The sequence below is a fragment of the Haliotis rufescens genome, unplaced genomic scaffold, assembly GCF_023055435.1.
Source record: "Haliotis rufescens isolate VD_foot unplaced genomic scaffold, xgHalRufe1.0.p SCAF_22, whole genome shotgun sequence".
NCBI lineage: Eukaryota > Metazoa > Mollusca > Gastropoda > Lepetellida > Haliotidae > Haliotis > Haliotis rufescens.
This window is the reverse complement of record NW_025963913.1, coordinates 3450293-3472869: the sequence shown is the minus strand read 5'-3', so window position 1 is coordinate 3472869 and position 22577 is coordinate 3450293. Positions and strand designations below refer to the sequence as shown.

Sequence of the window (22577 nt, the reverse complement as noted above, 5' to 3'; positions counted from 1 at the left end):
ATTAGGTGGTCAGACTTGGTGACTTGGATGCATGGTGTCATCGTACCCAGATGGTGTGGTTCGTTCACAATATCAACATCAGAATTGATTATTTAAAGCTGTTATATAGCTGGAATATTGCTGTGCTGAGTCAAACAACACACAAACATTAACTTGTTGTACATATCATGTGTTTCAGTATCACCACTTCACTGAGGACATCCAGACCAGGCAGTACCGCTGTCTTGAGGTGTTGGTAGGGGCAGGCTACGGCACACCTGCTGATATATGGAGTACAGCATGTATGGTAAGGATCTTCCCATGGTAATTCAGGACCACTTTTCTGGAAAACTACTGACTGCTGGTTTGAATGACCTTTGCCAAAAGGAATGGTAGCGCTAATATTATTTTAACTCTGGCTGTTTAACATTGACTCACAATGGCAAAATACCGGCTCTCGGTCATATCAGTTCATCCACCTACTCACTCATGATGACAGTCGTATGTTCTTGTGTATATAACAGAAAGTTTACAGAAAGCACTGCGGTTTAGAAGGGGTATTAAAATGCCTAGTAACTATCAACAAAGCAATTTAGTTACATCAATGTTTGAACCAATCTCTGACAAAAAATTTAACTTTTGATAATACTTGGTCGATTTTCTAAGCGCCCTGGCACTGGAAAAATATTATGGTGAGTGCGGTAACTGAAAAACTGTAGTAGGTAGTTGACTCAAACAAACTCACTCAAAATGAGCAAAATTTGATATGTAATGATGTCATTAATTCCACTTTTCCATCAGCTTGATTTTGCTTGGCTCATTAACGTGTTGCATCTAATTTTTCAAATGAATTCATTTTTCCTTCAGGCGTTTGAGCTTGCAACTGGTGATTATTTATTCGAGCCCCACTCTGGAGAAGGATACACCCGAGATGAGGACCACCTGGCCCATGTCATAGAGCTCCTCGGTCCCATTCCCAGGCATATAGCACTGTCAGGAAAATACTCCAGGGAGTATTTCAATAGGAGAGGTGAGTCTGGCATGTACTGAAAGTTAATGTTCATTAAGAGTAGTCAGCAGAGACTTTAGGGCTATTGCTGTCTTAATGTACAGTCAAGTCCCGTTAATCCGAATAAGTCATACAGTCCGTAACAGTAGTTTTGTGTTTAGCTTTAGAGGTTGCATGATTAGAAAACATATTCCACTAACAATATAACATAACAATATGAATATTTCATTTTTATTTTTTCTATTACGTGTTCGTATCATTATCTATCACGTAGTTGTCCGATTTTCGATCACAAAAGTTGATACTGCTTAATTTCGTTAATCCGACATAATCATATGCAACCAACCATGTCGGATTAATGGGACTTGACTGTAGTTGGTCCATGGTAGCCTGAATGACTGGGGGGGGTTCTATTTGGAACTGAAAATTGTGGAGAAAGAGTTTGTAGTATGTATGAAATATTACATGATCTCTACGGGAGAAAGTTTGTACTGTTCAGTTAGGACCCCACCAACTCATGCTATCATGAGAGATAGGTTGGCTTTTTCTGTTTTATGATATCCTTGAACAGAACACCATTTATGGATTGTTTTAGTAAAACTTCAGGGAAACAAGATTCTGTTACCATTGTTTTTTTTCCATATGTTCCAGGCGAGCTGAGACATATAACCAAGTTGAAGCCATGGCAGTTGTTTGATGTGTTAACAGAGAAATATGAATGGGACCCACAAGAAGCACATGAATTTGCAGATTTTCTCCTTCCAATGTTAGAATTTGACCCGGACCAACGTGCTACTGCTGAGGATTCTTTAACTCACCCGTGGCTCCACTCCTGACCTGGAGTCCCCTCCCTGATCCCCCTCCCTCCCTCCCTCCCCATCAGTAACTGGGTCTTCACCTGACTGCCACATGACCAGGCAAGGAAGCTACGATCTTGTTTAGCTGTGTTTGTGCAGACTATCTAGCATGTAACCATCACTTGCTGTCTCTCACCACGCCTGTGTACTGACTGACGTATGTACAACACCATCACTAGTGATACCGTGCATTGCTGTACTGCGTCATTCACCCCTCGTATAGTGCCTGTTTGTTTGAAACGACTCTGCGAAAGGCTGTTTGGAATTCCTTCCAGAACCCACAAGAAATAAGAGGGCTTTTTCAAAGGGTTATGATGCATATTACTTTTGCATATTGAGATTGCGCTTGGGATATATCACTATTTTCATGGTGCTGCCTAGATGAAGTAACCACAAGCTTGAAGTTCATGTGAACAGAGGTTGACAGAGACAAATATCATTTCTTGGAGGACCCTTTGAAAGAGCTGCCTGTTGGTGTTGTTTCTTGGTTAAACAGTGTGGGTTTCTGACTTGATTTGACTCATGATCTGTTCAAACAAACAGGCTGTTGGAAATATTATTGTCAATGGAAATCTATTGTTGCAGATAGTGGGCTGTTGTAATCATAATAACCTGTCATCATCATAAGTGTCCACGATGATAGTTGGATGTATCATCAGATCATCAGTAACAGCTTGAACTGCACCCTGCGGGGCCATCCATCACCAGTCCGCCTCATCCTCCTAGTTCTGCCAGCCTCCTTCGTGCTAACCCAGACATAGGACCTTAGAGAAACTGGCTGCCACACTGGTTTCATGTTTGTTACTTGTTCGCTGTCTTCTCATGTCCATAGTGAAGGTTGTGCATTTCAAGTTTACAGAGACCGTTAATTGTTGAATTCATTGGATTTAAGATTGCCTGGAACCCAGATACAGATACATGTGTGGAAACACTTATCGTGTGTTATGTTAGAGGCCTTTGCGTTGAATGAACTGCATACTCTTCCCACGACACCGAAGCAGCCCTGATTCATCCATTGTCCATGATGCTCCTGGCAGACTGACATAGGATAGAGTTGCAGCATTACTGATCATGGCCTGTCTGGACTCCTCATTGAACCATATGTATATAGTGCTCATCCTCTACAATGCAACTCCTGGAAGCAAGCATTATGCATCTAGCCACCCAGGCACCACTTGTGTTATGCCCAGTGTCCACCTCAAAGCCAAGCTGCAGTAAGCAGCACCGAGATCTCATCCTGTAGTAATAGACCTGTAAATCAGTGGGATATCCGCCCAATTCACATTTTGTTTTGTGATCAGACAAAAACACATTTCGTACTTGATAATCCATTTCTGCCTAAAGTGAAATATTTCGCAGTCAAATGGAATTTGGATGTTCAAGTATGAAATATTCCATGCTGTCTCATTTGGTGTCATTGCCTGAATTCCGTTGGTTATTCAGTGAAGCTATTTTTTTTGTTTGGTGAAGACATTCATGGCATATTTCTGTTTGAGGTGGACTAGAGGAAGCATGTAAATGTTGTACACAGTTATAGAGACTTGATACGGAGCACTCTTGTAGTCATCACTATGTTAATATTATGACAAACTGTACATGTATGCAAGTCTACCTGGTGGTTCAAACATACCCATCATTCAGAGATGGTTAGTACCAGTCAGTCATCCCTTGTCAAGCTTGTCTTGCTGTATTTTGTTGACAAATTTATGGAGTAAAACAATCCTGACTTGTGAAATATGCGATATTGTTCACTTGCTACGAATGATGTACCAGTGTTTTTGTTTGTCTTGTTTTAAAGATGTACATTTGTATGCTGTGAAACCGTGCTGGTTCGGACCCTGTTAGTCTTGGCACAATTCCATCTGGAACCTCCTGTATAAAATGTATGAAAAGGATATTTATCCTTTCTGTGACATAAGCCACAAGAAACCCAAAGCAGGGAAAATCTATTTTGGTCAGCTAACAAAAATCATATATTATGCCAGTATGTTAATGAAAAAATCTGCAAAGATAAGTTTGGGCAATGAGACAAAAATGTTCTTGTCACAGTCTGTTACCTCTGAACAAGGATTTTGTTCATCCTTAACTTTTGTTAATGCAGACAAAGGGAACTGTAGTGTCTGGATCAACGGTTTCACTGCAGAGCCGAAACAGCTACATTGCACTGTCTTGAAGTTCCTGATAATCCACTTGTCAGAAATATTTACTACTGTCTGGTTCTGTCTTTAGATCTGTTCATTAAGTCTTTGGTTTGCTATTGCTGAAAGCCTAGTATCCAGAACACTTGTTCTCAGTTCACAGCCGTGATTCAGGCATGCAATATAATGATTTTCACGTACCGGTAGCAGCGTTGACCTGATTTCTGATATGTAGAGTCTAGTTTACCCTCAATGAATCTCTGCATACAGCTTATGAGAATTATTTGTCTCTAGCAAGTTGAACATATTTTATGTATTTCAATGATCAATGTAAGAGTTTAGGTCTTGAACAGAAACAGGTTTTTTTGTACATTTTTGCACCAAGTTACTGTTCATTATAATAAGGTAGTTTAGTAGGGACTGAAATTCATTTCTTCACTTTTGCAGAAAGACTGAATGTCCACATGTCCACATTTGGAAGGTTTTGTCCCAGGGGGTGTAAAAACTCAGGGGATACATGATAAACATTTCACGATATAATATTGGGGTTGGGTTACGACAAATGTCATACATTTCATTATATCATGTAGGGGTTGGTTTACAACACATGATGTTATCCAATGTTTTTTCTTTCCATCAACATGATCAATGGACTGTGTGACTCTCAGCTTAAGACAATATTATTATCCAAACTGACATGTTTTTATGTCAATCTTGAATAGTCCATTTCAGTTTCTTTTCTGAAATGTAATGTGTAAGTATTGTGGACTGATCAGCTATTGAAGGACTCTCTTTAAGCAGTAAAAATATTGTTGGTACTGTGATACTGCCTGTGCAAATAAGATGTCTCATATTGTGAGACGTCGTGATATGAACCTGTTTCACGGTTACACCATTAACTTTAGAAGATACACAGTTGATGCTTTAGGCTAGGGCTTCTTTGCATTGTATAGTTCGACAGAGCTGAAGAGTTATCTGAAAACCAAAGACCATTTCTTTTTTGAGATGCCTGTTCAGCATTCGTTTGAAGCTGTGCTATTGATTTTGTGATAAGACAGAAATAATTACAACTATTTTTTAAATACAAATCTACACTTCCAATAATTTACTGCGTCATATAATTGGCTTGCATTCATGGAATTTGATGTTGATTTCAATTTTATGAAATTGTGTATGTATGATTAAGCTAGGCTTTTCCTACTACCGGGTTTTTGTTATATCTTCCCAGATACACCTGAGCTCTAGCTATGTCACGAACATTTAGAATGTGTGAGTTAAACCCCTGAGAATTGGTCCACATTTCTGAGAAACAATTCTGTGGCAAGTGCCGTAAAAACACTTGTGGCGAGTGCCGTGAAACAATTCTGTGGCGAGTGCCGTGAAACAATTCTGTGGCAAGTACCATAAAAACAATAGTGGCGAGTGGCATGAGCCAGTTCTGTAGTGAGTGCTGTTGAACTTCAGTCCCCTCATGGCTTTGGCACAGACTTCTAGAAAAAGCATATTTTTTCCTATGAACAAACTAATAACCTAAATGTGATATTTATCCGACAACTGTTTTTATACTCTATGTGGCATTCCATCAACTAATATGACATCACTATTCAAGATTAACTTACAAGCATACATATTCACTGGATCATAGGGGACAACAATATCCAGGAGTTAAGTCATTCCATGATTACAGATTTGGAGAGGAGTCTTTTATAAAGCAGTGACCAATTATTTTTTATCTGAAATTGTAGAGAGATGTTTTGGTTGATTATATGAACCCTCTATTCCTAGTCTTTGTTTGGGGGTTTACAGCTGGTTTATTCACAGGGTAGCCTCATGTAGTAGGGTAGCCTGATGCTTGGTGACCTCGCTCGTCGTCGCAGCAGAACCACTTGATCAGGGTACAATTGTGAAACCTGACATTACAGTTTTTCGTGTCCTCCGCTGATACTGCTAAAATCCTCATTTGGTTTGTCACAGTTGCTGCCCTGTGACCAGTGGAAATCTGGAAGTACTAGTTGTTACGGAAACCACCAGCTTGTATTTGAAAGGAGCTGTGAACTACTTATATTAACACACGGTCTCTGTCCCTGACTCTCATATGTTTTTCCTTTTAAATGTTCATGTTCATATTGTTTCAAAGTCTCATGTTATTGAAATAGATTATATGTGTCTCTGAAAACTAAACAAATTGTAAACATTCTGATTTGACATAATGGTACCTAGCAAATAGGTATTTGGGAACCTTGACTTGCAAGTATTAGGGAAGCAGTTTTTAGTTATATTTGTTCAAATAGGCTGTATGTCTATGTAAATGTCTTTAGACACTCTTTCAAGAATTCAACTACATCAGATTGTGCCCTTTCTGTTAATTCTGTTTATCAAAGATATGTTTCTCCCTGGTCTAATTAAGTGTTATTTCTTCGTAGATGATCATTCTTAAGCCTTTCGTTCAGTGATCAATGAGTCTGCTACTGGATTTGATGCTAACACAGTTATGGAAAGTCACTTTGAGATGTAGTCCCTCACACTGCTCACTGTACAGCCATTGGCATCTGCTACCTCAAGGTTCTAGTTTGCAGTGGTAGATCAGTGCTGCATCTCAAGGACAAAAACACTTAAACTCCAAAGTCCTGTATGGCAAACCATACCTTATTTCTTCTGATCTCACGATGCCTGTGCAGGGCCATGTTGACCCACAATGCACCATTCGGTAGTTAGTAAAAATGAGTTAACTGTACTTAGACTGGTAATGTACACATCTATTGGAGAGAATTATAAGTCAAATAAAATAGACAAATCTGCTTCATTGGGTCTTTATTTATTTAAGATTTTTATATTTGATTACCGGTACACTATTTTAGAATGCTAAGGGTTTTTTGTTTATTGTTTCATGTAGTATTAGCACACAGTTTTGCAAACATATGTTTGGAACATTTAGTCTTCAGTGTTGGGGATGCTAACTAAGATGCTCATTGATTAATGTATATGTAGGGTCAGTATGGTGAACAGCCTCAGAGGCAGGTCCAGGATTTTGTGAAAGGGAAGGTGCACGCAATACCCATGTCACAAAATTATTGGGTGTCTGAAAAAAGGCATACGCACCCCCTCTCTGAATCTGTAAGTGATTGTTCAGTTATGTGTGAAAGCTGTGATGTATATTGAACGTTGAAAACCCTAAGGCCCTGAACATGCATGCTTGTTTGTTTCCACAGCTCTTGTAAAGGAAAACATTACATTACAATCGGAAGTTGTTTGGTCTGATCTGAAGTTGTCTGGTCTGATCTGAGTGAAAATGAAACATTTTTAAATTTGTTTGTATATAGAGGATTCAAGTAATAGCGTTTTGATAAATAAGAGTCTAATTATTCATAAGATGGTATTATTTATAGCAAGAGCGGCCTTAAGAAATAAGTGCAGAATTGTCATCAGCATGACAGTTGAGCTGTTTCTAACATGCTTTCATAGACAGTTGCCAGTTTACCAAGAAATACAAGCATCAGAACGAAGTGTGTGTGCCTAGATATTTCAGTGCTGTCAAAACTTTATTTGGGACAGTCATTAGGAGATCAAAGGAACACTTTATGATACAGGTTATTTCTTTATAATGTTCTCTAACAATATCTTAGTACTCAGTTGACAAGAATCACTCCTGGTATAGTCCTTAAATGCAATAACTAAAGTATGCAGATTTTACACTTGACAATTTTTAAAGATCAATAAGACTTCTCTGTCATCCTCAGCTGTCCTGAGAATGGAGTTCCTGTGTTGGCACTACTAGACATGCTGAATAGTGCAAGGCTGCATCTGTGTACATAGCTACTGTTTGCCTTGTATAGGATGTGAAGTGGAACACTATTAGGCGGTACTTTTAAGAAAGAATTGGTTTACGGATTCAGATGACTGACAAAAATTTTAAAAATCTGTCCCGGAAAGCAGTTATTTATTCGGCTGCATACAAACTTACATAACTTTAGAACAACAAAACAGAAATCTGAAACGTCATCATACCAATCGTTATTTTTCAAACAACAATCCGTAAACCAAGAAATTATAAGTCTGGCCTAACTGCTGTCGATTTCTTTATTTATGAAAAAAACTCCTGTTTACCAGCTCTCAATGTGATTTTGAGTAATGACATGACTGCTCAACAGCTTTCCTGATACCCGTACTCCCGGGGTATGGTTTCAGGCATTGACACACATCTTGCAGAGTTTGGTGCGTTGGTGAACACGGTTAGTTGATGTTCACTTGTTGACGTGTACATAGCAGGCACAAACGACACTAAATATGGTCCTGAGTCCCGTTTCACAAACCGATCTTAGTGCTAAGACCATCGGAACTCCGCAACTGTAACACTGACTTGCAGTAGCGCAAAGATTGTTTTGTGGAACAGGACCTGATCCACACCTGTGCTGGGGATATCGGCCTTATGCAACATTTCATTTTCATTGACATCCATTAGCAAGCTAAATGGACTCGTCCCTTGTATTGTTGTTTCTGTTCAGTTCACACCTAATGGAACTTTTTATGACCAGTTTGAGATGTATATTTCAGGAAAGAATAGCTCGACTGAGCTTGGATGTTAAAAGTGCTTGTTACCATGGTTACAATATCATTTGTGATTTAGTTTGCCTTTGCTGTTTGCATGCTCTATGTATACAATTGTAAAAAGGACTACCACAAGCCCAAACTGTTCAAATAAAAAGGGCTTGCATTTTTTCAAGGTTTTGTTTTTTTCTTTATCAGCTAAAACTTGGGATCCCAGTGTATTGGAAAAATATTTTATTCTTTTTTTATGACATTTTGCACACAAAAGCTATATGTTGTGTTCAAAGTGAGTGAATGTTGTTATACGCTGCAGTCATCACAATATCAGACTGCCTGCAGTAATGATAAATCTGGATCAGGCAAACCAGTGATGAAGACATGATCATGTGCATTGATCAGGATGTGGTGACACAATCAGTTAAGTCACTGTCTGACAACACATCAATATTTGTCAGGAACTCGGGATCAGTAATAGATTGCTGGGGACATGTTCAAATCTAGGTTCAAAGGGGCTGTGATACTAAGTATTAGAAACAAGATTATTGTTTTTCAACATCTGTTTGGGTAATGTGAGAAGGGTTTAGAGAAAAGTTTGGATTTTAAGAGTTTTTTTATTGAAGAAATCCTAAAACCAAAATATTATTTGTTACTTTTATTTACCAAAGCTTTGTTTCGAATTCAAAAGGAGCAGGGCTGTCCAGTTCTCAAAGGCATGGCAATTTGCTTTCCGTTAGGCAGCCAGAAGCCTATCATCTTGGCTTTGGCACCTTTCTGGTGCTTGTGGTTTTTGGCAGTGGTAAGCCTCTCAGACCTGCTTCACCTTGGGTTTTCTACAGTTGACCCTGTGACATAGATTTAGACTGAATTGCCAGTTCACTATTGTCTGTCTGATCAAATGGTTCACTATATCAACCACATGTATGCAGCTACAGTAACACAGGTTGTAGCCCTGTCAGTGTTGCTCATGTAAAGACAAAAGAATAGTTCTTAGTAGCTTCCTTCAAATAAGCTGAATGGGCCACATGGCATAGCACACAACCCCTAACATAATGGGATGTTTTATGAATTGCAAATGTGCTATACATTACAGTGAATTAAGAAATGGAGGAGTGGGAGTTGTTAATGGTACAATAAAACAATGCCCTGCATTGTTTATTCTCCCTGCAGTGTTTCCTGTGTAGGAGAAAACAAGTCCCAGGGTTTTTATGAGATTTTGATCCTTAATCCAAAGGATAAAACCGAGAGGTGTCAGCCCCAAGGTTTTATCCCCAAGATATGGGCTTTAAATGTCATAAAAACCTGAGGGTAAGTTTTTTATCAAACCTATATGCCGAAAAAAGAAGCTTAAAACAACACTTGTAAACATTTTATGTTTCAAACAGTTTCCATGAACCTTAGTCTCATAGTGCAATATTAAAGTCGTCCTATTTACGCCATCAAGTTGCGAGCGCATGTTCGAGTCTCCAGAAATGACATGATAGAACATGCTTGAAACTGGGTCAACACAACCTCACTAAGCAAACGTCTTTGGTCTCGGCCAAAGTGTGATCAGCAGGGGATGGAATCGATACGTTTGAATCAGCTATCCGGTCGACATCACACAGCATCACACAGCAGGAGACAGGTTTCTCCTGGTTGCAGCAAGACGTCAACACCCCGTGACTGCCACCACACTCAGAAATGACATGCGGGACGTGCGTGGCATTAACGTTTCTGCTCAGACGGTGCGTAATCGTCTCCGTGGGGTTTGTCTTCGGTTACGAAGGGCATGACATCCCGGGCAGGCACATTATGATTGGGCTGAAGATCGGGTCCATGGGCTCCAGTACTTTTCACTCATACTGTCTAGACTTCACAGATCGTCATGACCGAGTGTGGCATGGACGACGTTTCAGGATTTCAAAGTAGCCGTCAGATTCTCTCATTTGACGGGTGATCTGACTGATTATTGGTCACATTTTGTTTGTTGGCATTGTGTGGCACATGACAACGGACTTGTGTTCATTAAACAGGTCTTCACGCAATATTGTCTTTGGCTATTTCAATAGATGCACACAGTTTGACGTATTACCTTTAAATGTGTCGATCCTCAGCAAACTTTGAGTAGTATGATAATGGGAGTCCCCTTGCGATTGATCTGCCATGGGTTAAATATCTTTTCGAATTCAGTGAGGCCGGTCACCTGCAGAATTCGGTTTCACTCTGGTTGGTTACGTAGAAAAACATTCTGTTTGCTCTTGACGCAACGCATAAAGTTAAGCAATGACCTACGGAGGGTCCGTGGGGTGGTCTAGTGGTAAAGGCGTTCGCTCGTCACGCCGAAGACCCGGGCCCGATTCCCCACATGGGTACAATGTATGAAGCCCATGATATTGCTGAAATATTGCTAAAAGTGGCGTAAAACCATACTCACTCACTCACTCACTCAATGACCTACGGTCGTTGTGTAAATCCACCGTGTTCCATATCTGCCTGGATCTCTGCGTCATTGATCCATGACTTGTCAACACCGCATACAAAGTATTGTACGTACTCGATGTACACAGCCATCGATTATTTTGGCAATCCCTCCACACACGTTGAGCAAGTGAGAGTTGATGACTGCTGAGTACATCTACAGCAAACTGGAATTGATGGATTTTGTTGGTATTGATGGATTATGAATCCGCAGATTCCCTTCAAGCCCCAAGTGCTTTTATGAACGCTTTAAAAGATGGTATCGGCCGAACCTTTTCATAAAAGAGAATTTCTTATAAGACGGCAATTAGAGTATGAGTGAGTCAGTTTGGTTTAACGTCATTTTGAACATCATTCAAGCTATATCGCGCCCTGCCAGCTTTTAGTGGGAGAACAGCCCGAAGTAATGAAGGTCTTGGACGTTTACCACTTTGGTGAAACCCACCAGCACGGGTATTGTGCTGACAAACCAAGAAACATATTCAGGGCTAACGGAATTCAAAGCCACGACCCTAGGTTTCTGGCGCCCCACGGGACGCAACTCTGCAAAGCTGTGTACGGGTCCATTCTTTCACAAACACAATGACCCATGAAGAGCCGGGTTAGAACAGGTGTTCAGCAACCCACGCTTGCCCCAAAAGGTGGCTATGCCCAACGGGATCGGTTGGTCATGCTCACTGGTAACCGAACTGCGTGGATCGATGCTCATGATATCCATCACTGGATTGTCTGGTCCAGACTTGATTATTTACTCACCGCCGTCATATAGCTATAACATGGCTGAGTGCGGCGTTAAAAAACAAACAAACAAAAGCAAACACAATGTTAATCTTCAGTGAAGGCACTCTGTCGATACACTGTTTCATACGCCTCGTCATACTGCCTGTTAAACTGTCTATTGAAGAATGGGGTCCATTAAACTAATCGTGTCAATCAATCGCGGCGCAAGCGTTCTAGACTGCAACTTCTCAACCATTGTCCTCCATGAGCTGCCAGACATTTTTAATGGTATTAAGAAGCGGTCGGAAAATCAACGTTGTTGTCTGTAAACCTGCGTTCGGTGAACACTGACGTATGGGGACAGGCATTGTCCTGCTGTAGCGCAAATAGAATATAACTTTGTCCTATGGCGGAGTCTAAGAGGCCTTCCTGAAGAATTTTGACATTACTGTTACCCTCCACAAAGACAAGGGGAGTAACTCTCAGCATAAGATACGGATTACCACATTTTCAGACGCGGCGAAAACTTGGGACCCTTTCTCACGGCCTGTCCTTCAGAAATGGAACATTAGAGGGATTTTCCGTGAAACTGATTTCAGTAGTCAATTCGTGTAGAGTTCTACTAACTGTCTATTTTGATGCCCTGTTCTTCCAATTTGTAGACCCAAGTTGTTTAGCGGATCGCTTCGGATGAGGGGGAACTGAACAACACGTCGTCTGTTGTTAGCGTCGTAAATGGGCCGACGTCCTCGTGCAAGCAGACGCGATGCATCACTGTCTGTGCAGTTTTGAACCCATTTTTGTCGTTATAACGTATTTCCTCCATTAAAGGCCGGACTTTAAGTAAACGCCGGGCAGTTTTTATACACGTAATTGTTCCACTTGTTATCTTTGCGATTACAGGCCGTGGGAAAAGAGTGTCTGCGTAACATTCATGCCCGTGCGTCTAATCGAGGAAATATGGTAATAGAGATGGCATCGTTTGAGGATCTGACACAGGACCAAAAGTTGGATTTTTCACCTTTGAAACAAACACAAATACAGTAGGGACTGCATGGAATGACCGGATTTCCGTATAATTCCCGATATGAACAAACTTTAGGAGTATATTTCATATGAAGCTGCATGAGCACCATTGTCATGCACATAATGACCGGATTTGCAGAAATTTCCAAAAATGACTTCCGAAGTTGATATCCCAAGTAAATACTTGCATTTCTTTTGATTGTCATAGGTTCAAATATTTCTAACTATTTTCTAAATTTACAAGGATTTAAAATATTTCCTTGGGCGAGGAAACATTTCTTAATTTGTATTTTTTCAGCATTTACATGCCTTAGAAAGGGTATGTATTTGAACATTTTTCATACGCTCATATTACCGGTACTAAAACAAAATGATGGATAGATATAGTTGTATCGCGTGAATACCCCTTTAAACGCCTAGGCCACCAGCTCAACAATTGGAGTATGAAATATATAAAATAGCACGGCGACGGACAAAGCAATTAAGGGTTATTTCTAATTCTACTTTTTTAAATATCTGCAAATCTGTGACATGAGATGATTCACTGGGGCCGGATTAGAACTTCATTGATGTACCTATCACTATGAAAGGTGTATTCTTAAACACAGCTTCGTGTATAGTTTGTGATTCTCCTGTGTATTTACGTTCGGCGCGAATAGCTGCAAAACTGCGGATGCGGCGTTAAACAATATCCACTCACTCACTCAGTATTTACGTATGTTCTTTCAGTATTTGAGGGGGCACGGATGGCCCAATCGTCTAAGGCGCCGCAATTCGCTGTGTAGAGTTGCGTCCCTTAGGCACGCCAGAAACCTATGATCGAGGGTTCCAATCCCGGTTCGCCCCGATTATGTTTCTAGGTTTGTCAGCACCATACCCGTGCTCGTGGGTTTCACCGAAGTGGTAAAGCTCTAAGACAAGCCTGCATCACTTCGGGATTTCCTCCCACATTAAGCTGACACACCGTGACATAACTGGAAAAATGTTAAAGCGGCGTTAAGCCCAACTCACTCACTCACTCCTATAAGGCGACTTTTCAGACTGTGACTTGCGTGTCATGGTGCCCTAATACAGTGGATCTCAGCTCACTTTTTCATTCATATGTTTGTTGTTTATCTCCGCACTCAGCCATATTCCAGCTAATTGACGGAGGTCTGTAAACAATCGAGTCTGGACCAGACAATCCAGTGATTGACATCGATCCACGCAATTGGGATACGGTGACATGCATCAACCAGACCACCTGATCCCGTTAGTCGCCTCTTACGACAAGCATAATCGTCTTTTACGGCAAGCATGGGTTGCTGAAGACCTATTCCTACCCGATCATGTAAAACCCATGAACCGTTACATAGCTGAAATAATGCTGGTTGTTGCGCTAAACAACATTCACTCACTATGAAAGGCGTATTCTTAAACACAGCTTCGTGTATAGTTTGTGATTCTCCTGTGTATTTACGTTCGGCGCGAATAGCTGCAAAACTGCGGATGCGGCGTTAAACAATATCCACTCACTCACTCAGTATTTACGTATGTTCTTTCAGTATTTGAGGGGGCACGGATGGCCCAATCGTCTAAGGCGCCGCAATTCGCTGTGTAGAGTTGCGTCCCTTGGACACGCCAGAAACCTACGATTGTGGGTTCCAATCCCGGTTCGCCCCGATTATGTTTTTAGGTTTGTCAGCACCATACCCGTGCTCGTGGGTTTCCGCGAAGTGGTAAACGTCTAAGACCTGCATGACTTCGGGCTTTCCTCCCACATTAAGCTGACACGCCGTGATATAAATGGAATACTGTTAAAAGCGGCGTTAAACCAAACTCACTCACTCACCCACTTCAGTATTTGAAAACATTCACACCCACAATCATCGGAAAGGTTTGTTACAACGTTTCATGTCAAGTGTCCGTTGCTCTTCCATCAGCCGTAGGGTACCGTACTCCCGCTGAACGATTTGATTAAGTGAACATATTTATATCCCGCCTTTCGCAATATTCCAGCAATTTGACGGTGTGGTACATATACCACAAACAGACTTCACACATTGTACTCATGTGGGGAATATATCCTGGTCCTTCCGCCCGACGAGCAAATGCTTTAACCACTGGCTACCCCACCGCTATTGAACGATTCCAAAATGCGAGCGAATTGATATTAATATAACGATTTCCCGTAGTATAATATATGAAATTGAAATAAATCCTGAACAAAAAAATGCAAACACCAGCTTAAGTGGTAAAATGTATTGACCTATGAAAACAGTGAGTTTATGCATCATAAGTACGTATAAAACAAAAATGAGTGTGTTAAATAACAAATGATGTAAATCGTCGATAAAAAGAGTTCAAACAATGGGTGTCGCCACGATAAATCTAACAATCAAACAACCTGCTACCGGACTAATTGTAATCAAACTGTAAGAGTAATGATTACGATTGCCATGTCGCCATGGCGAATGCAATGTTACTACTTGGACTGAAACAACAAGGAATGCCTGGCTTGTCCAGTCGAATAACATGTTAATCTCACCGACTGGCCAAATTATCTCACCGACCGACCCAGCAACGCTGATTGTTCATGAGTATAACTACGTTGGCAAACGTCAAGCAGACTGTGGCACACACACCCATACACCTCTGCTCATTGTGATATATAAGTCAACGTTTAAATAGAGGTTTGGGGCCTTGTTTCCCTGTATTTCTTGACGTTCGCCACAGCAGTCACCGTATCGTAGTTCTTCGACAGGTTGGTGTAGGTCTTTGCGAACGTGGCCTTGAAAGCCTCATCTTGCAGCACGGCGTCCAGAGCGTCCATCACGGCCAGATCGGCAATGGTCAACTAGGGAGGAACAAGCATACAGGTCAGGAAAGATGTCCATACGTTCAACCGGTGTGAACAATGATAATATTCACCAATGAAGCGGGTAGCCTGGAGATGAGGTTTATTAAAGTGGTTGCTGAAGACGAGATGAAGATTGGATAGTTCGGTATTATGTCGGTGAACATAATATCAGCCAATTGTTTCTGTTTGTTCCCATTCGGCTTTAACAGATCTCACTGACATGGCCATGCATGAAAAAACAACATCTATCACTGTATATTGCATGGGTGTGGGTGGGATGGTCTGGGTGATGGTGGGGTGGGGTGGCGGGGTGATGTTTTTGTTGTTTTTGTTGTTTTGTTGTTGTTGTTTTTGTAGTTGTTTTTTTGTTGTTGTTGTGTTTTGTTTTTTTGGTTGGGGGGGGGGGGGGGGGGGGGGGGGGGGAGCGGTAGTTAAAGCTCCTCACGCTGAAGAGGCCCAATGGTTATAGTGTATATTGTGTATAGGATATTTATTGCCGTGGCATGACTGGAATATTGCAACCAGCAGGACGACTTCATTATATTGACAGCCTAGTCAGCACCATTCCGCTATCGCGAGGCGTTAAAAGTGGTATACCTCTGACTCCTGCGTCACTTCAGGCTTTCCTCTCAAGTTGCACTTACACAACATCATATAACTGAAATACTACATCTTCCCGAGACAGGGGTGTTAACTGACTGTAACAGTCCAGTTTCCACCCCTGTCGATCTAGGCTGGAATTTCTGGGATCCATCGTAGAGCCACCAGTGGCTGTTATGACTTATGTCCCTTCTAAGTCCCTCCTATTGACCAATCAGATTCCACATCTCACATCATTTGCATTTGCTTAAAACAAAATGACGGCGTTCAGTCAAGACGATCTGATCGATAATCAAGATCTATACTGTAATAAAACGGGTCTTACTCCGCGAAGTGCATCAAATCACTTGAGCACTTTGATTAAAAACATGAAAAGATTTGGAAATTATCTGTTGATGCAAGGTTGACGGCACAGGTGTTTTGCAAATCCTGCAATAGACCAAAATCTGCACGGCACTTTACGAACCGGATGTCGATTTCGTAACGCGAATTTGGTTGGACTATGCATAGACTCGTCAGTCCAGCCTAAAAATAACTCGATAATTCCAGCCTTCTTCGGCAAGGGTGGAAACTGGACTTACTCAGTTATTCCCCTTGCCCGGGAAGATGGAAATACTATTCAACGAAGCGTAACACACTCCCCCACTCCCAAATGTGTAAGGATGGACGATGGGCTGACAGTTTTTACCTGTTTTCCCACGAGATACCCTCCTCCGGATGCGTTATCCTTGGCCGCCTGTTCCCAGGATGTCAAGTACTTGGGGCGGATTTCCTCCTCGAACTTCTTTTGTCCCTCAGCCTGAAATATGAACAGGTACATAGGTCTTCGGTTCGGGTCTATAAAATACATTATAAGTTGACCACGCTGCAAACAGTATAGGGTCATTATGGCGTATTTTTGACATTGATAATGATTAACTGGGTTGGCATTAACTAATGAGTATTATTTCTCATCACCCAGCGGAATGAAAACAACAACAATATAGATTAACTATTTTATCATATGACTGTTTCGAACCCACCCTACCTTGCACAATCTTGACTAGAAGAACATTACATAAGAATTAAAAGTGCACTCTCGATGGCCGGAGTCAGTCGGGGCCACTCGTATGATTCCGTTAGTCTTCGAGACGAGACGAGTGGGCCCGAGTGTGAAAAATAGTCACTGTTAAGCATGTTCAGAGCCTTTTTGGGTGTGGAATTTTCATCATTTCTGTCTCAAATATGTCTAGAGATGTAACGTTTTCTACTTGTATGCAAAGAAAATCATATTGGGTCCAAGACTTGTTCATGGCACTTCTAAAATCTAAACTTTAATGTTTATCCTTACATGCGCTTTTAGTTTTGTCATAAGTCACAAACATGCAACTGTTGTAATGGACAAATATAATTCTTCTTCTTATGACTACATTTGATAACATGTGTATACCGATTTGAAAAAAACGTTTTCCTAATTTCCTAAATTATGCATATCCCGTGAGCCAAAAAGGGTCATGATAATGCCTTGTCCCTTGCTATTTAAACGTATTCTCACTGATCAAACCAATCCGACAGGAAGGACAATACGACTAACTGTGGGATCATCATTGGGTTTGCAGCGCTTTATATTCAGAACAAAAGGGTTAGGGATAATGCATATTTTTGTGACATTTCTTTTGTAGTGCAAACTGAACACACAATTTCCTAAGAAATACACCAAAAATATTCATGACCCCTAACTCTTTTGCTCAGCATATACGACTTTTGCTGCCAGTCATCTGGCGACCCCAACACTTACCTTGCTGGTGGCGTCGCTCTCAAAGAAGTATTTGTAGATACCCTCCTTCATGGACCTGGTCTGCTCTGTGAGGAAATCCGCCCTCAGTCGCTCCAGGGGGGTCTTCCCGGCCAAGCCTTGATTCAAGCACAGTTTGTCAGTTCGGTTGTAAATATTCCTCACGACCATTGATAGTGTTTGTCACGAAAGATGCATTATTAATATGAAGTATTACGCGTAATTGTAATGTGAATCAGAAGTAATACGCGTAATTTGTAATGTGAATCAGAAGTGATACAAATACTTGTAATGTGAATCAGAAGTAATACGCGTAATTGTAATGTGAATCAGAAGTAATACACGTACTTGTTATGTGAATCAGAATTAATACACGTACTTGTAATGTGAATCAGAAGTAATACGCGTAATTGTAATGTAAATCAGAAGTAATACGCGTAATTGTAATGTGAATCAGAAGTAATACGCGTAATTGCAATGTGCATCAGAAGTAATACGCGTAATTGTAATGTGAATCAGAAGTAATACGCGTACTTGTAATGTGAATCAGAAGTAATACGCGTACTTGTTATGTGAATCAGAAGTAATACGCGTACTTGTAATGTGAATCAGAAGTAATACGCGTAATTGTAATGTGAATCAGAAGGAATACGCGTACTTGTAATGTGAATCAGAAGTAATACGCGTAATTGTAATGTGAATCAGAAGTAATACGCGTAATTGTAATGTGAATCAGAAGTAATACACGTACTTGTTATGTGAATCAGAAGTAATACGCGTACTTGTAATGTGAATCAGAAGTAATACGCGTAATTGTAATGTGAATCAGAAGTAATACACGTACTTGTAATGTGAATCAGAAGTAATACGCGTAATTGTAATGTGAATCAGAAGGAATACACGTACTTGTAATGTGAATCAGAAGTAATACGCGTAATTGTTATGTAAATCAGAAGTAATACGCGTAATTGTAATGTAAATCAGAAGTAATACGCGTAATTGTAATGTGAATCAGAAGTAATACGCGTAATTGTAATGTAAATCAGAAGTAATACACGTACTTGTTATGTGAATCAGAAGTAATACGCGTAATTGTAATGTGAATCAGAAGTAATACGCGTACTTGTTATGTAAATCAGAAGTAATACGCGTAATTGTAATGTAAATCAGAAGTAATACGCGTAATTGTAATGTAAATCAGAAGTAATACGCGTAATTGCAATGTGAATCAGAAGTAATACGCGTACTTGTTATGTGAATCAGAAGTAATACGCGTAGTTGTAATGTAAATCAGAAGTAATACGCATAATTGCAATGTGAATCAGAAGTAATACGCATTAAGTATTTGCATGATCATTAATATGCACATATATACGCGTACGCTAATAAGATTACATAAACTCCAGGCAATCACCTACCGTATTCGGCCGCCAGATACCGCGAGATGGCCATACTCTCGGGGAACGGCTTTCCGTTGATCTCTATGTATGGGAGCTGTCCAAATGGGGTACCTGTAAAAAGGTTTAAATATCATATTTCCAGTTTGTGGGTTGGCATATTATTCAAAGTATGAAAATGAGTCAGCAATATTGAAATAATGAGTGTACCCAACCGTGTCTCGACCAGTGACTGGTATGCAGACCAACCCTCAAACATTGGATCAGCCATACCTATATTGATGTCAGGGTAACCGCCTCCATTGTGTAATGGAGAGAGTATGTCCAGACAGCGGAACGCCAGTCCCATGGCCGTGTCTTACCGACTTCTTAAGACGTTTACATGGTATGCTTGTTGGCGCCCGCCATTTGGGGGATAAATCAAGGAGCGGGAGGCTCGGAGTCTGTATACTGTATCTGAGTGGGTGGGGTGAAATGGGGTTTAACGTCGCGTCCAAGTTTATTGCACTTATATAGCGACGTGCATGTACGTGGGTGTGTTTGTGTGGCTTCTTGTACTAGTGATGCCGATTTATAGTGCTAGCTCACTGAGATACCATGCCGCAGTTTAACATGAATACCCCACTCAGACACAGTATACTGACTCCGAGCCGACCAGTCCTTGTTTTAGCCCCTTAATGCCGAGCGCCAGACAGGGTAACAACAAGTACCATCTTTTAACGTCTTTTGGTCGGGATCGAACCCCGGACCTTCCGCTCTCCTGGCGGACGCTCTACCACTAGACCACGGAGGCGGTCCGTATCTTAGTGGGGTAACGAGACATGGCATCGCATCGGGATAACACTATAAAAGCCTAACTCCGGAGAAGTACAAGCAGCCACGCACAGACGTGCATGCACGTCAGTGTAAAAGTGCAATGACCTTGAAAGTGACGTTAAACCCCATTTACCTCACTTCACCCATCTCATGGTCGTTTGGCTAGCAAAGGGTTAATTTTCCCCAAGGCAGACACTCGAAGTCTCACTCAATCAACGAAGCATGACGCCCCATCGCTTATTTCTAAACCTGCTGAGTACGGCGTTTAAAAAAAGAAACAAACAAACGACTACACTCTATAGGTTTTATCTCTATACGATCATTCATCAACATCAGGCCTTTCAATTTTTTATTTCCTTTTGGGAAATATATTCTGAGTACACATGTACTGGGGCAGTCATATCAGGCTAATCTATAATTTATGTGGTGTAGATTTTCCAAACCCGTTCTGCCTATTGTGGATGATTCATGTCAAGAACATGTCAAGCTGAAGTAAACTTGTGTATTCTGATTTATGTTGGGGTACATTTCAGTCAGCTGAAAGGTATTTAACAATATGTAGTACTTTTTACAACAACCAGGCCTTCCGTGATGCTGGCGACCTATGCTGCCCCGGAATACCACGGAGCCCTTGAACTAAAATGTTACAAAATATGCCACAACCACAAGCGCGTACAAAAATAGAAATACTTTTATCATAAATCCATACTTATTACAAGTACGAATACAGCCTTTTGGAAAAGGCGTTTGTTTTGTTTTACAAATGGAATAGCTAATCACCTATAAATATATGATTTCCGTATGAAGTCTCTCTCTCTCTCTCTCTCTCTCTCTCTCTCTCTCTCTCTCTCTCTCTCTCTCCCCCACCCCCACCCCCCGCCTCTCTCTCTCTCTCTCCCAAATTTTCCTCTAAGATGTCAGCATTGCTCAATAAATATTAGTATTCTACTTACTTGGTTTAAGCGCGCCCCACTCGCTGAACTCGACCCTCCTGTCTTCGAAAGTGACACCGGCAGCATTGAGAACCAAGCGCGGGATCTCGCCCCGAGCACGAAGATTGAAATACGTGAACTTGAAGGTCGACATGTTTAACACCTGTAATCAACAAGCAGCACACCTGAGCGTTAGCGAGACTGACGGCGATGGACAGTTGCTGCGTTTTATACTACACGTCACGTGACACGGATGTAAACGACACAGCCGGTATAATGACTCGACAAACGACCAGGAGGTAGCGTGTCGTGGACTCTTTGTATTATATACAGCAGTACGTATTACCAACGAGTTAATCCTAGAGGGTTGTGCATTTCGTAGTAGACCGGATACTGGTAATAGTAGACACGCATATGACATGGCCGGACAAGGATATAGGAACATTCCGGACTGTAGTGGGGAATCTGAGCTTATAATGCTGTGTCATTGGAATGTCAAAGAGTTGACGCGTACAGCTCTTGTTGTAGCTAAAACGGTACCGCGTAATATCCGTACCGAACTAAAATGGAACCAAATTGATAGCCTCTCTTACAGGAGGCTGCTAACTCTCCCCTGAATCCCGAATACCATCTATTTTGTCTCTCTGGTCTCATTTACTCACCCTGAATCCGAAATACGACTTAACACAAATCTAAAAAAAAAGGGCGGATAAAGTCTTTCATGGAGAGGGGGTGCAGATTTTCATAACATTTCAAATAAATAATTTTTTTATTGTTATCTATTTTTATTTTTCTCTCGCTATTGCTTCTCCATTACAATCTGTTAGCATTAACAACCACGCTTTCACGTTTCAGGGACGGATATATTTTTCAGATAGATTCAGGGATGAAGATGCATTTTTCCTTCCATCATTGTACGTCACCTCCTCAGCGACACTCATGAAAGCACAGGGGGATAACGCATGCTGAGCATGAATACTCAGCTCTAGCCGCCTATACTCAGCTCTAGCAGCCGATACTCAGCTCTACCCGCCTATACTCAGCTCTAGCAGCCGATACTCAGCTCTAGCACCCTACACTCAGCTCCAGCAGCCTATACCCAGTTCTAGTAGCCTAGCTATACTCAGCTCTAGCAGCCGATACTCATCTCTAGCAGCCGATACTCAGCTCCAGCAGCCTATACTCAGTTCTAGCCGCCTGTACTCAGCTCTAGCAGCCGATACTCTCAGCTCTAGCAGCCTATGCTCAGCTCTAGCAGCCGATACTCTCAGTTCTAGCCGCCTATACTCATCTCTAGCAGCCGATACTCAGCTCCAGCAGCCTATACTCAGTTCTAGCCGCCTGTACTCAGCTCTAGCACCTTATACTCAGCTCTAGCACCTTATACTCAGCTCTAGCAGCTTATACTCAGCTCTAGCAGCCAATTCTCAGCTCTAGCAGCCTATACTCAGCTCTAGCACCTTATACTCAGCTCTAGCACCCTACACT

At 41.3% G+C, this 22577-nt stretch overlaps 2 protein-coding genes across 5 annotated transcripts in view; one reads left to right on the top strand and one right to left on the bottom strand.

The window, feature by feature from the left end:
- Window positions 1-8698, top strand: part of LOC124136332 (SRSF protein kinase 3-like) — a 59528-nt gene extending 50830 nt beyond the window's left edge. For all 4 annotated transcript variants that reach the window (XM_046502235.2, XM_046502233.2, XM_046502236.2 and 1 more), the window contains 3 exons: window positions 179-286; window positions 847-1009; window positions 1640-8698. In XM_046502235.2, coding sequence (XP_046358191.1) covers window positions 179-286; window positions 847-1009; window positions 1640-1824 — 456 coding nt within the window. In that variant the 3' untranslated portion in view covers window positions 1825-8698. The remainder of the gene's footprint in view (window positions 1-178; window positions 287-846; window positions 1010-1639) is intronic.
- Window positions 8699-14957: 6259 nt separating this feature from the next.
- On the bottom strand, window positions 14958-21326 carry LOC124136334 (glutathione S-transferase 1-like). The gene is made up of 5 exons (XM_046502237.2): window positions 21111-21326; window positions 19363-19455; window positions 17948-18063; window positions 16859-16969; window positions 14958-15567 (listed from the first exon to the last, which is right to left on the bottom strand). Exons 1-5 carry the CDS (start codon window positions 21241-21243, stop codon window positions 15394-15396), a joined length of 627 nt encoding a protein of 208 aa, XP_046358193.1. The 5' UTR covers window positions 21244-21326; the 3' UTR covers window positions 14958-15393.
- Between the last annotated feature and the right edge of the window lie 1251 nt (window positions 21327-22577).

Bases quoted from the DNA above. Each gene is read 5' to 3' on its own strand.
- LOC124136334 (XM_046502237.2), bottom strand. From the start codon at position 21,243: ATGTCGACCTTCAAGTTCACGTATTTCAATCTTCGTGCTCGGGGCGAG. The intron at 19,456-21,110 runs GTAAGTAGAATA...ACCTTTTTACAG, and splicing joins GTGGGGCGCGCTTAAACCAA to GTACCCCATTTGGACAGCTC. The intron at 18,064-19,362 runs GTAGGTGATTGC...GCTTGAATCAAG, and splicing joins GTATCTGGCGGCCGAATACG to GCTTGGCCGGGAAGACCCCC.